Here is a 13012-nt window from a genome sequence, read left to right as displayed (position 1 = left end):
AAAACAAGAAAGGAAGAAGAAAAGAAAGAGAGTCAGAGAGTGCTTGTTGCAGAGGATAGACTTTGGTCAATATGAAAAGCTTTTGCAGCAATTACAATCATGATGGAGATGTCAAGAGCTTCAAGAGCTTTCTTAGAGTGGAACCTTGTCTGTTTCAGAAGCTTTTATATAGGAACCATGTGGTTACTTGTTCGCTAGCAGTGGCGAATCATATAAAAATGTTAGCGACACCGTATTACGACCATTTGCGAATTCTTACGAGTGTTTTGCGAATGTTTGCGAATGTTTGCAACTGTTAGCGAAAATAAAAATTCGCAAAGGTTCACAAAGAAATTTTGAACATGTTCAAAATTTCTTTGCGACAATAAAAACCGTTTGCGAACTTTCTTGCGAATGTTAACGAACCTTTTGCAACCGTTTACGAACCCTGGCGAATTCCCAAATTCGCTACGTTCGCAAACGTTCGCCGCTCAGTGAGATACCCCCTTTAGGGATCCAAATGGCGTTCGTCCGTCGTCCGTCGTCCGTTACAAATGTTAAAGTTTACCTGCAAGACTCTCTTATGATGCATAACTTGGCAACTGTTACAGCAATGGCAGCCACTCTTGGGTGATAGAAGCACTAGGGGTATCTTCATGTTATATTGTTGTCGGAGGTCATGTGATGATGTCAAAGGTCATTTGAGGTCATATATTAAAGAGTATGTGCAAGACTCTCTTTTCTATGTTAAAAGTTTACTTGCAAGACTCTCTTTTGACAAATAACTTCACATAAGTTGCTTGGATTACAACCTAACTTGGGTCATAGATGCACTGGGGATACCTTCATGTTATGGTGCCGTTGGAGGTCACAGGATAAGGTCAAAGGTCATTTGAGGTCATACGTTAAAGTTTACTTGCAAGACTCTCTTATCACACGTAACTCGACACATGTTGCTACAATGGCAATCAAACTTGGGTGATGGATGCACTTGGGGTACCTTCATGTTATGGTGCCGTAAGAAGTCACATGATAAGGTCAAAGGTCATTTGAGGTCATACGTTAAAGTTTACTTGCAAGAATCTCTTATCACACGTAACTCAGCACATGTTGCTACAATGGCAATCAAACTTGGGTGATGGTAGATGTCTCTTGGAAAGTAGAAGGTAACCACAAGGTCAAAGGTTACAGACGGGGGTCTACGAACTTTTAGGGCCCAATGTTAAGTTTTTAGGGTGCATTTCGTTTATGGCTCATAACTTTTGATCCCTTTGTCCGTTTGTGACCAAACTTGGATGGAAGATGTCCTTTGGGGAGGTGAAGGTCGTCACAAGGTCAAAGGTCACAGACAGGGGTCAACAAACTTTTAGGGCCCAATGTTATGTTTTTAGGGCGCGTTTTGATTGTGGCTCATAACTTTTGATCCCTATGTCCGTTTGTGACCAAACTTGGACGGTAGATGTCCCTTGGGAAGTTAAAGGTCATCACAAGGTCAAAGGTCACAGAAAGGGGTCAACAAATTTTTAGGGCCCAATGTTACGTTTTTATGGCGCGTTTGAATTATGGCTCGTTACTTTTGATCCCTTTGTCCGTTTGTGACCAAACTTGGATGGTAAATGTCCCTTAGGGTGTTGAAGGTCACCACAAGGTCAAAGGTCATAAGCAGGTCAATTAACTTCTGGGAGTTATAAAAAATATTAATTCCTTGTACGCGAATGGGCGAGACACAATTTGGCGATTGCCTTGTTTGATAGTGTTTTTTTGTGGGAGGGCAGCATCATATTCAGCTTTTATACACAAGAAAAGAAAACATTATCCGTGCAGGGGTTAAAAACAGTGATAATGTGTGCTTTCCACTGTACAGGAAGGGAGCTGTATACTGACCGGTCTAGGCTACAATGGGGTGGACAAGCATGGCCGGAGCCGCTGGGATCACTGCGAGAACATCAACGTGTCCAAGTATGAGACATCACTCACATTCAGAGAGCTCATCTCCTCCTACAATGTCAAGACTAATCATTGGGCACGCAGGTGAGGAAATTGTACAATCTTTAATCATGTGACTCTACTTAAAGGGGAAGGATAGTAACTGATCAATGGGAATCAGTGTGAATGCTGGGGGATGATTGTTCCAATTCCTGTGGGATTCATTTAAGAGTACATTATATATCTATTGTTGTGAAAAATTATTTGCTTCAGAACGGTCTCATATTCAAGTAATATGCAGCTTAATGCCCCGTCACTGACCAGGCGTGCTTACCTGGGAACATTAAACTGCACATTACTTGAATATGAGACCATTCTGAAGCAAATAATTTTCACACAACAACAGATATATAATGTACTCTTGAATGAATCCCATAAGGATCGGAACAATCATCTCCCAGCATTTCCACTGATTCCCACTGATCAGTTACTAGCCTTCCCCTTTAATGCTACCATGGTAACTCTAGTCCTTTTCCATGGCGTTCTTAAATTTTAATGTGTAGTTTCTACCAGGTACTGTTTAAGCCAGAAATTTTTGCATGCATGAAACTTTTGCAAATATTGCGAGGGGCCAGGGCTTGCGAAAGTAAAATGTATGCTAAAGTGTTTATCTATACAATGATTTAAACACTAATTGCGATTGTGATAAAGGAAAGTTTCATGCTGTGAATGTTTCAGGTTTTAAAGTGGTTTTTTTTTTGGACTTTTGGAAACAGTCCATTGGTTTTAAGAGAGAATTAAAACAAAATGATGTATAAAGTGTACAAGTGAACATGGTAATTGAATGACACAAAGTGAGCCAATGAAATAAATGTTTTCATGTATGGAATACAGATGGACTGACATATAGAAGGAAAAAAAATACGATGTGAAGATAGTTTAATTAAGAAAATGCTACCACTAAATAGGAATACTACCAAAGAAGTTTTATTATACAAAAGGATACAGGGGAGCCTCATTAATAACGAGTTGCTTGGTACCACTGAAATGTCCTGGTTATATCAGTTATCTCATATTATCAGGGATAAAAACAAAAGAATATAAAAGAATGGGACCTGCAAAATGACCTTGTTATATCAGGTATCTCATTATATCCGACCTCATGGGAATGAGGTTGCACTGTTTTAGTTAAAGGTGCATTCGTGCGTGACAGCAATGTCCATGGATTTGTCAACGAGTGTCGAAAATTCAAACAAATACATAAGCATGCAAATAAACCCACATGAATAAAGACTCTTATGTGTTTTGCAGGCACGTGTATCAGCGTCTGCGGTTTTTGGGAGTACGCCCTCTCTCCCAGATGCTCACTCTGCTCTTTCTTGCCTTTTGGCATGGACCCTACACCGGCTACTTCCACGCTTTCATCTTTGAATTCTTTGAGCTCTTCAGCGAGGAAGCAGTGAGTTCACTGTCATACTGTCTCCCTAATTTTACCTTTAACTTACTTTGTTTTACCTACAGGTGTTTCTTTTTTGTTGTACCTCTGCCAAGGGAGGAAGTTACGTTTTCCTCTGCGTTTGTTGGTTTGTTTGTCTGTGTGCAAAAAATAACTCAAAAAGTAGAGAACGGATTTAGATGAAACTTACAGGAAAGATTGAGAATAACATAAATAACAGATGATTAGATTTGGTAGTGATCCGGGAATTTTTGTGGATTTTATGAAGCATTTTCGATATTGTGGCAGGTAGGGTCAATGAACTTGGGAGTTCAAGCTGTGCATTTTTTAGATTTTCATGTTCACACTATTAAAAGTGCGTGCTCTAGTTTCTGCTAGAGGGAGGCATGCTGTGCAGCTGAAGGTTGATGTAACAAAAGGCTTCTATATTGGGAAATCGGGCGATTTTTCAGCATGCATATGTATGGGTGGAAATCATTGATCTCTATGAAAGAACAAGATCAGTGGTGTAAATGAACTACTTGGCGGAGGTCTGCGCTCTCAGAGTGCTAATCTCTAGTTTATGTTAGTCATGATGTTTATCTTCCTTGTGTGGCATCTTCTTACGGGAACTTACAAACAAAACTAGAAAAGCACTTGTAGAGTGCAGACTTCTGTCAAGCAGCTCATTTCCACCCATACACACATGCTGGAAGTCGCCCAATTTCCCAATGATAAAGAAGCTTTGTTTTCACCTCATATGCTTCCTGCTGCGGGGTGCCTCGAGCAGAGCACATACTTTAATAGTAGTGTGCGTATGCAAACCTTAAACACGCACAGCTCAAACTCCAAAGTTCTTTAACCCCATTTGCCAAAACATTCAAAAATCCTTCAAAAATTAATAAAAATCCAGGATCACTACCAAAAGTTGATCATCCGTTCCTTGTGTCATTATCAACTTTTCCTGTAAGTTTCATCCAAATCTGTTGACAACTTTTTGAGTTATTTTTCAAACAGACTTACAAAGTAATGCTGGCAAAAGCATACCCTCCTTGGCAGAGGTAATATACAGACTTCCTTGCATGGAGGTCAATTAGGTCTTAGTACTTCCTGAAAAGCAACCATTCTTTTCATTGCTTATGAAGTGCTGTTTATGAAGGTGTTTTTTCCTGTGATTTTTTTCAAAACTAACATCTTGTTCCTCCTCTGAGCAGTACTGCATTATTAAGCAGTGAGAGATTTCCTTGTTTCCTTTTCAACCTTTAATGTGCCTTGAGTGATGATCAACACAGAAAACCCCAAAGCGTTTTGAACATTGTCCAAAGTCCCCTGGCACAGAAATGGTCAAATGCAGTCACAATGTGTCCTCTAGTTCTGATATTTCTTGTGTTGTTGTAGAACAGAGTTTTAAAGGTAGGGGATACCTTTTACAGAACTCCCAAAATGCAGCAAAACATTAAATATGAACCTCAGGGGACTCAGGGGAAATTGGGAAGTCAACAGTTATCTACAATTTGAATAATGCACAAAACTCAACTACTCAGTAGTTCTGTGTGTCAGCCACACTTAAGCCTTTTTGTTGCAGTCTTCTGTATTTTTTATCTATAAACACAAATCTAAGAGTATAAGAGCTGATGTAATAACAGAGTGTGTGGCAAGAATGTATATAGAAATGTTTATGAGTTTTGATGAACTTTATTCACAAAATATACATGATGGGCACACATGCAGTGCATGGGTCTGCAAAGGTAGCCTAGTAATGTACTGGAATTTACGGTGAGCCCCCCAAAAAATTCAATTCAAAATCTAACGGTCAATAAAAATGTACTAAATGTTACCGTCCACTTTCAATACTTTATGGGAGTTTCTAAAATGATACTCTCTTCAACATACCACTGTGTTTATACAACTCTTCATTTAAGGCATGCAAATGGGATTCCCTACCTTTAAGTGGTTCTAAGCTACCATTTGTAGTTTGTGAGAAGAGCATATTGCCCATTCTTGCATGAATATTTAATAGTCTCATGGGAATCTACATTTTCATCTTTTGTTTTGAAAGTAATGAGAAATTAAATTTATCGACACACTAATGTGTTTACATACTGTGCATGTGTAAAATTGTGCTGTCGTGTCATATAGATGCTTGATTTTGAGCAAAGTATTTCTTATAGAATAGTGTCCCAGGCTGTTTGCTGGGTAATTCAGTATGCATATCTGGCCCCTCCACCCCTTGTGTTTTTTGAGTGCTGATTGGCAAAGAAAACATCAAAATGTTGTAGATATTGTTCAAAGTCCCTCGCACTACAAAAATGAAGAAAAAATAGCTTTTTATATGTTTGTATGTTTTTGTTTTAAAGAATTGTGTCTCAGCTTCCTTTTATTATGTGGTATTGAGGCCACAGGTCATAGGTTAAGGTCGAGAGTGAAAATTGACACTGTGTTGTTTAACTCAGGATGGAATGGAATCACGTTCTGTATATGTGGTATATTTTACAGCATCTCTATTTGCTTGAGTCAGCTGATGTTAGTAAAACAAATGATTTTTAAATATTGCTTCCTTTAACATGACCATTTTGCGTATGGAATCTGCTGTGAGAAATTGCTTTTTCCCTCCTGAAAACTGATTTTCCTTCTCTCTCCTGCCATCAAGTTATTGTTGTTCTGGATTGCGAAGTTGAGGACTGGGGCAGAATTGAGCAGAATTTGTCATTCCTATTTACCCACCTGTTCTGACAAAAACAGAAGAAAGTAGATACAGTAACAAACAGCTCATGCATAGCAAATCAAGTTTAAACTAGGCAATGGCAGAATCAGGCATGGACACATAGTATTGATACATCACTTACAGATTTTTCTTATTCTCTGAGTATTTCGCCCAACTGTTTGATTTTATTTTTTTGTCAGCTGATGCAATTTTGGAAGATGCTAGGCCTTGGTCCGGTGGTTGTTGGTAAGACCAGCTACATCATTGCATTCCCTCTCCTGCGAATCCTGATGCTCCTGGGATTTGCTTACCCTTTCATCAGCTTCCAGTTTCTTCTCTGGCCCACATATAATGAGGTGAGATCTTCTTGACCTGCTATGTGATGTTTTTAATGTCTGCTCAGAATTTCTTACCATTTTGTCTTTCTTTTCTCCTTCAGGTTGGTTTTGATAACAGATGTGTGGATTTGCAACAATAGCGTTTATGATATAGTCCAAAGTACGTCATATGTCAGGAATAATTTTCCAACTCAGATTTGATTTCAGCTGACAAACAATATTTCAAATGGTATCCTGTACACTTCGATGGAAGAAAACTGCTACACAAAGTTAGTTTGTGTAGCAGTGGTGTAAAAATGCATAGCATGTTGCAATGTAATACCAGGAAAATTATTCTGTGTATATGAATATTTTGCAGGTTTTTTTTTTTTTTTTTTGAGATTTACCAATGACAAAGTGCAACTTAACAAGTGTTCCCCTCCCATGTTAACTTTTTTTAATAACATTGCTGATTTTGTAATTAGTTATATCAGTGTAATACTATTTATTCATTGACAGAATGATTTACATGCTGTATTGTGTAGGAATTAGCAAGGGTTGCTCAAGTTATGCATTGAGTCTGCACATTTTACACAGAATTCTGCAATTTCTGGTCTAATCATGCAGTTTTGTAATGGCACCTGATACATGGTCCTCCTAACAAGCATGCACTTCTGTACACGCACACTTGTGATGACACGAAATATGCTCTAACATTGGGTGCTAAGTCAGGACAGTGGTTAATGGGAGACAACAATGTTTTAATAGAGTGCACATTTGGACCCGCTCTGACATAGGACACACCCGAGCCAAGGATGCAAAACACTTGTTTGTATTTTATGCTAAATCTTGAATACATACCAGGTATATGAAAAATGAGATATTGATGCAAACAAAGCAGTTAAAGCAAATGTTGTTAAAAGTTTACACTTGTGATTATAATAGAAGAGATGTCACCAACCTAGTCTGTGTGTCCTCCATACCGAGGTGGCTCAGTTGGTAGCGTATCTGCCTTGCAGTCAAATAGCTCAGGTTCAAATCTCAGTGAGCCATGCTGAGCAGTGTTGTGTGTCATCATGTCGTCCCCTCTAGTAAGAGGCAAAAACACTCTGCCCTTTAGATAGGACATAATATGGAGGTCCCCTGTGTGACAGAGTCACAAACCCAGGCACATTAAAGATCTCGCTTTACTCATTCATTGCAAAGAGCATGGTGCATACCACCTGGGTTTACCCAAAGCATGCACAATTCATACAACTAGTCCCCATGGAAGACCAGCAGCACTACACATAGTATAACATAGTGCAGCTAAACGTTTAAGCGACGACACAGTTTCGGTTGAGATGGGTCTTCATAGTTCCAATGTTTTTCAATGATGATTTTATGAAATATGAAATATGGTAGTGCATATAATTCCAAGAAAGTTTATTTGATGAAGATTGGTTTTGAAATGGCTGAGATATCCAAAACAAAACTATCCTAATAAAAGATGGGACCGACCTTTTATTAGGATCGCCTTGTTCTTCTCTGTTTTTAGCTCACCTGAGCCAAAGGCTCAAGTGAGCTATTGCGATCGCCCTTCGTCCGGCGTCCGTCGTGCGTCGTGCGTCGTGCGTCGTCCGTCGTGCGTCGTCCGTCGTCCGTCGTCCGTCGTCCGTCGTGCGTCGTCCGTCGTGCGTCGTGCGTAAACTTTTTACATTTTCATCTTCTTCTTGAAAACCCCAAGACCGATTTTCATCAAACTTGGCAGGTAGCATCCCTAGGGGGTTAGGAACTCAATTTGTTAAAATGGGCACCATGACCCACCCAGGGGGCCCCCAGGGGGGCCCAAACCCCCCAAAATTAAGGGATCTTTAAAAATCTTCTTCTCTAGAACCAGAAGTGATAGAGCTAAGTTAATACTATGAGTTAGTTCATTGATGACTGTAGTTTCAAGTTTGTTCATGGCAGAATCAGGGATGCCCCCCTTGGGACCCAGGGGAGGGGGGTGGGGAGGGGTTCTAATGGGGCCTAAATTGTACATTTTCATCTTCTTCTTGAGAACCCCATGACCCATTTTCACCAAACTTGGCAGGTAGCATCCCTAGGGGGTTAGGAACTCAATTTGTTAAAATGGGCACCATGCCCCACCCAGGGGGCCCCCAGGGGACCCCCAGGGGGCCCAAATCCCCCAAAATTAAGGAATCTTTAAAAATCTTCTCTCTAGAACCAGAAGTGATGGAGCTAAGTTAATACTGTGAGTTAGTACATTGATGACTGCAGTTTCAAGTTTGTTCATGGCAGAATCAGGGGTGCCCCCCTTGGGACCCAGGGGAGGGAGGTGAAGAGGGGTCCTAATGGGGCCTAAATTGTACATTTTTATCTTCTTTTTTAGAACCCCATGACCCATTTTCACCAAACTTGGCAGGTAGCATCCCTAAGGGGTTAGGATCTCAATTTGTTAAAATGGGCACCATGTCCCACCCAGGGGGCCCCCAGGGGGGCCCAAACCCCCCAAATGAAGGAATCGTTAAAAATTTTCTCTAGAATCAGAAGTTATACAGCTAAGATAATACTATGAGTGAGTACATTAATGACTGTAGTTTCGAGTTTGTTCATAGGAGATCCAGGGGTGCCCCTCTTGGGGGCAGGGGTGGGGGGGGGGGGGGGGGGGTTGGTTAGGAAGGTCCAAATGGGGGCCTGAATCGTACATTGTCATCTTCTTCCTGAAAACCTCATGATAGATTTTCGTCAAACTTGGCAGGTAGCATCCTTAGGGGGTCAGGATCTCAATTTATCAAAATGGGCACCATGCCCCACCCAGAGGGCCCCAGGGGGCCCCCAATTCCCCAAATTAAGGAATCTTTAAAAATTTGGGCCCTTATTGTACATTTTCATCTTCTACTTCAGAATGCCTGGTCAAATTTGGTAGAGCTGTGAATAATTTAGATTAGTGACTGCGTGAAAGGTGAACTTGCGATACTCAGGTGAGCGCTAGACCCGCGGGTCTCTTGTTGGATATCTCAACCATTTCAAAACTGATTTCCATCAAATAAACTTTGAATTACTCTAGAACTGTGTGCTCTGGAACATTTTCATAAAGCGGTTTCTAAGTATCTCACTAAAAGTTAAAAGCTGAATCCTCACCTCAACATATGATATACCATCCCTTTAATTGACCAGCCATCATGCCCTGTTTGGACGAAAAATGAAAACAAACAATCAAATCTTTATGATTTCTTGTTCCACCAGGTGTATGCATCCATCTTCTTCATTGGCCACATCGTTTTTGTCATCCTACCACTCATCTTTCTTCTCGTCATCAAGCCCCTTCATCTAGCCTACACATCATTACGGTGAGTCAGAGGGAGCGTCATTCAGCATTCATGTAGTGTGAGTTCCAGCGCTGTACCTGCACAAAAGTTGTTGATGTATTCTCATACGTTAAAATGCCCATGAGAAGTGTGTCATCCTTAACCCGTTGAAGACTAGTCCCAAGTATACTCGGGCAGGTGTCTATGGGAAATGTGTGTTATAGCACAATCAGGTGTCCTTAACGGGTTAAGTGTTGGAATTCCCAAATATCAACATGAAAGACTGGGTAGGGTTGGGATTCATGGGTGATCTGGACTCCATTTCATAAAACTGGTGATCAGTGACAAGTTGTGATAGTTGTTACAGGCTACTGAAATCCTCCTTGCATCTGATTAGCTGAGAGCAAATTTGTAGAAATGTGGCAGTTGTCACTGATAACAAGTTTTGTGAAATGGGGCCCTGATTTAATAAATCTTCATTCGTTCCCTCCTGAGGTACATTCGAATACCAGGCATAGCTCCCATCAGCGAATTGTGCATCAAAGTGTATGCTCATCGATAACGGTCAACTCCAATCAAGAGATCTTCGTCTACATGTGTACTTCTGTAGAGATCAGTGATAAAACTGTACACAATTTGTTACAGGGATTCTGGAATATATCCGAGCATGATCAGTCTTTTCGTTCCATGGTTTCCCACGGTACCGGGTCATGTAAGATTTCAGTGATATGTGAGATCCTGAAGAGTTTTTATTGTACAAGATGAATATACAGCAGATCAGTTTCATGAAAAATCAAAAGAAGAAAAAGCTTCTATTTTATATATTACTGGATGGTAAGGAGTTATGCTTCTTTTATACTTGATGATATATAAAAGCTTTTCTCCTGCTGTTGTTGTTTTTCAGGGCACCGAGTTCAAAGTCCAAGTAAACATGGAGGGCAAGGCTGTGCGGCACCATCACTTGTCGGGTGCCGGCCACAGTGTTAGTTCCTGTATGGCAGAAGCATGCCAGGCGCTTAACCAGTGTGGTGGGCCGTGCTCATTGGCCGAGGATTCTTGTAAGCTTGCATTGCGTCGCTGTCGCCTATTTATATGCCAGATGCTCGCCAGCTGTAGCAGTTGTTGTTATTGTTGTTAGTTTCATGTTCAGTGAGGGGGTTTGGGTAAATCACGTAGACACCGTGTCTGCAAAAGATACATTACAGCAGTGGTTACTATTATCCCTACAAGTTATGATTGTAAGAACAGTGAAATACAGTAAGAGATTTAAATCCAAGAGTCTGTTTCACTTTGTGTGTGTTTGTGTTCTGGTTGTTTATTTTTCAGCAGAGAACTATGGGTAATTATGCTGATGAAAGTCAAATTTATAAGTAAAGTCTCGCCAGTTCTCAGTGGGCAAGGTATATGCCCTTAGCTCCAAACATTTGTGGTAAAAACTGTGGTCCCATAACTAGTTGAAAACACACACAAATTTTATCCAGGTGTTTGTGGGCAGATTGTGGTCACTTTCCACCATTGATGGCTGTAATCAGGCTACTGACAAACAGACTAAAACAAAAAAGATCTGATTTCTTCTAAAATGGCAACTATTGGTCATTAGTAATTAGCATATGATGCATGAAACTGGGCCATGGTTGGGTATGTGAAATATTGTGAGCAATATGTCTATATATTTATGACTAAATGCTCATGTACATCTACAAATTGATGCTGAATGCTCAGACAGTGAGGTAATCTTGAGAATGAAATTCGTTGTGAAAGGGATTTGTGTGCAAGCTTTTCCATGTAGACACAAAGTCACAGCCATCTTGAAGAAAAACTAAATCAGTTTCTAAATGTATCAAGCTAAATTTTTGCATTTTTTTCCAGCATGATACGTTGTATATTGAATGATGTACAATGTAATTAAGTACATAAGAAATGATAAGTGGCATTGTAGGCGAGTGAAGGAAGGATTGTGCTATCAATGCAAAATGTGCCGAGGACAAGAGGTATGGTTGCTCAGGGCAAATGTGGCTTTGTGGCACTGCTGAAAGGGGCATTTGGGGGTGTGCTCCTATTGTACATGCAGCATTTATTATGCTATAGGTCTCTCAGCTCTATAAGCCTGAACCTTCTGGCCGGGATTCACAGGGATACTTTATATCTAGTTGATGGATAAGGTAGATTTTAACTGAGTAAATGTGCATCACACATCGCATCAGCCAACAAACAGCCAAATACTGAAGGCATGCTTACGTGCATACACATGTGCAGGGCCTGCCTATTTCACTCTTGTTGTAGGCCATGAACTGGATTCAAACCACAAATATGATTTGAACTTCCCTTTTGCATTCTGGCCTCTGTGTTTGAAACATTCAGGCCATTCTATTCATTTTCCTGATTATGAGTTAGCTGGGGATATTTTTTTCTGTGATCCCGAGCACCTTTTGTTTTCCTTTGTTAGAAATGGGAAAGGGAAGAGAAGCACACATGCAAAACATAAAAGTGTTGTTTTGTTTGTATGTCGTTTATTTGTTTGTCAGTCAAGGCACAAGGACAGTGCCAAAGAAAAGGAATAACAAGTCTGCGTTTTTCGTGCATGAAGTGAGAAATATTTTTAGAGTCCAGATGGAGCAAAGAGGTCAACTGTTGAAAGGACAAAGAAGAAGAAAAAGGACCTCAAAGTGGCTTCAGGAATTGAGCTTGCAGACCTTGTTAAATGTTTTCGTGAATGAAAATATTCGAAGGTAAACTGTCTTGTTTAGTTCTCCCCAGTTAAAAAGAAAAAGAAAAAGAATCCTGCTCACTTTATGTTTTCATTCTTGTTGTCCAGTGAAAATAACATAAATTTTACACAACTGTAGATGACATCTACTTTAATGTCTCTATGAATATAAATATAGATGTCATGGAACAAAATATCTGTAAACCTCTTTGTTTAGCAAAATCACTAATCAGCCAGTGCTGGTCTTCAAGCAATTTTTTGAGCTAAACATTACCTGCGCACATGCTTACGTCTTTCATATACCAGTTAGATAAAAACAAGATTGTGCGATGTAGCTCTTGTTTTGTTGGTCCCCTGAAATCATATGTAGGCTTGAAGAATGTGAATGATGCAGTGTTTGAGGATCATAGTCATTCAACCTGTGATGTAGAGAGAGAGTGTGTGTAGACAGGAATACAATATTTAGCCAGAAGTAAAAAGAGAGAGTGCTAGTTGTGTTAATTGATGCCAGTGAATGTAGATAGGATATGTGGTAAAGAGATCTGATTTTAATTTGATGATCTGACAAAAGGATTCAAACATGAAAAGTTTCTTATAAACTTGATTTGGATTCCTTGTTGTAAGAATGAGGTATTATAAAAGGAGCAAGGG

General features: G+C 40.0%; 1 protein-coding gene across 1 annotated transcript in view; it reads left to right on the top strand.

The window, feature by feature from the left end:
• The window catches only part of LOC139739704 (lysophospholipid acyltransferase 5-like), a 45444-nt gene extending 33599 nt beyond the window's left edge, over positions 1-11845 (top strand). The window contains exons 8-12 of the mRNA XM_071650315.1: positions 1844-2010; positions 3217-3364; positions 6245-6400; positions 9593-9696; positions 10559-11845. Coding sequence (XP_071506416.1) covers positions 1844-2010; positions 3217-3364; positions 6245-6400; positions 9593-9696; positions 10559-10583 — 600 coding nt within the window. The 3' untranslated portion in view covers positions 10584-11845. The remainder of the gene's footprint in view (positions 1-1843; positions 2011-3216; positions 3365-6244; positions 6401-9592; positions 9697-10558) is intronic.
• Positions 11846-13012: the final 1167 nt, after the last annotated feature.

This window comes from Diadema antillarum, unplaced genomic scaffold (assembly GCF_040938485.1).
Source record: "Diadema antillarum isolate AM-2024a unplaced genomic scaffold, OU_Dant_1.0 seq00000810_RagTag, whole genome shotgun sequence".
Classification (NCBI taxonomy): domain Eukaryota; kingdom Metazoa; phylum Echinodermata; class Echinoidea; order Diadematoida; family Diadematidae; genus Diadema; species Diadema antillarum.
Note: the sequence above shows the minus strand (reverse complement) of the source record. Positions and strands in the feature narration are given on the sequence as shown.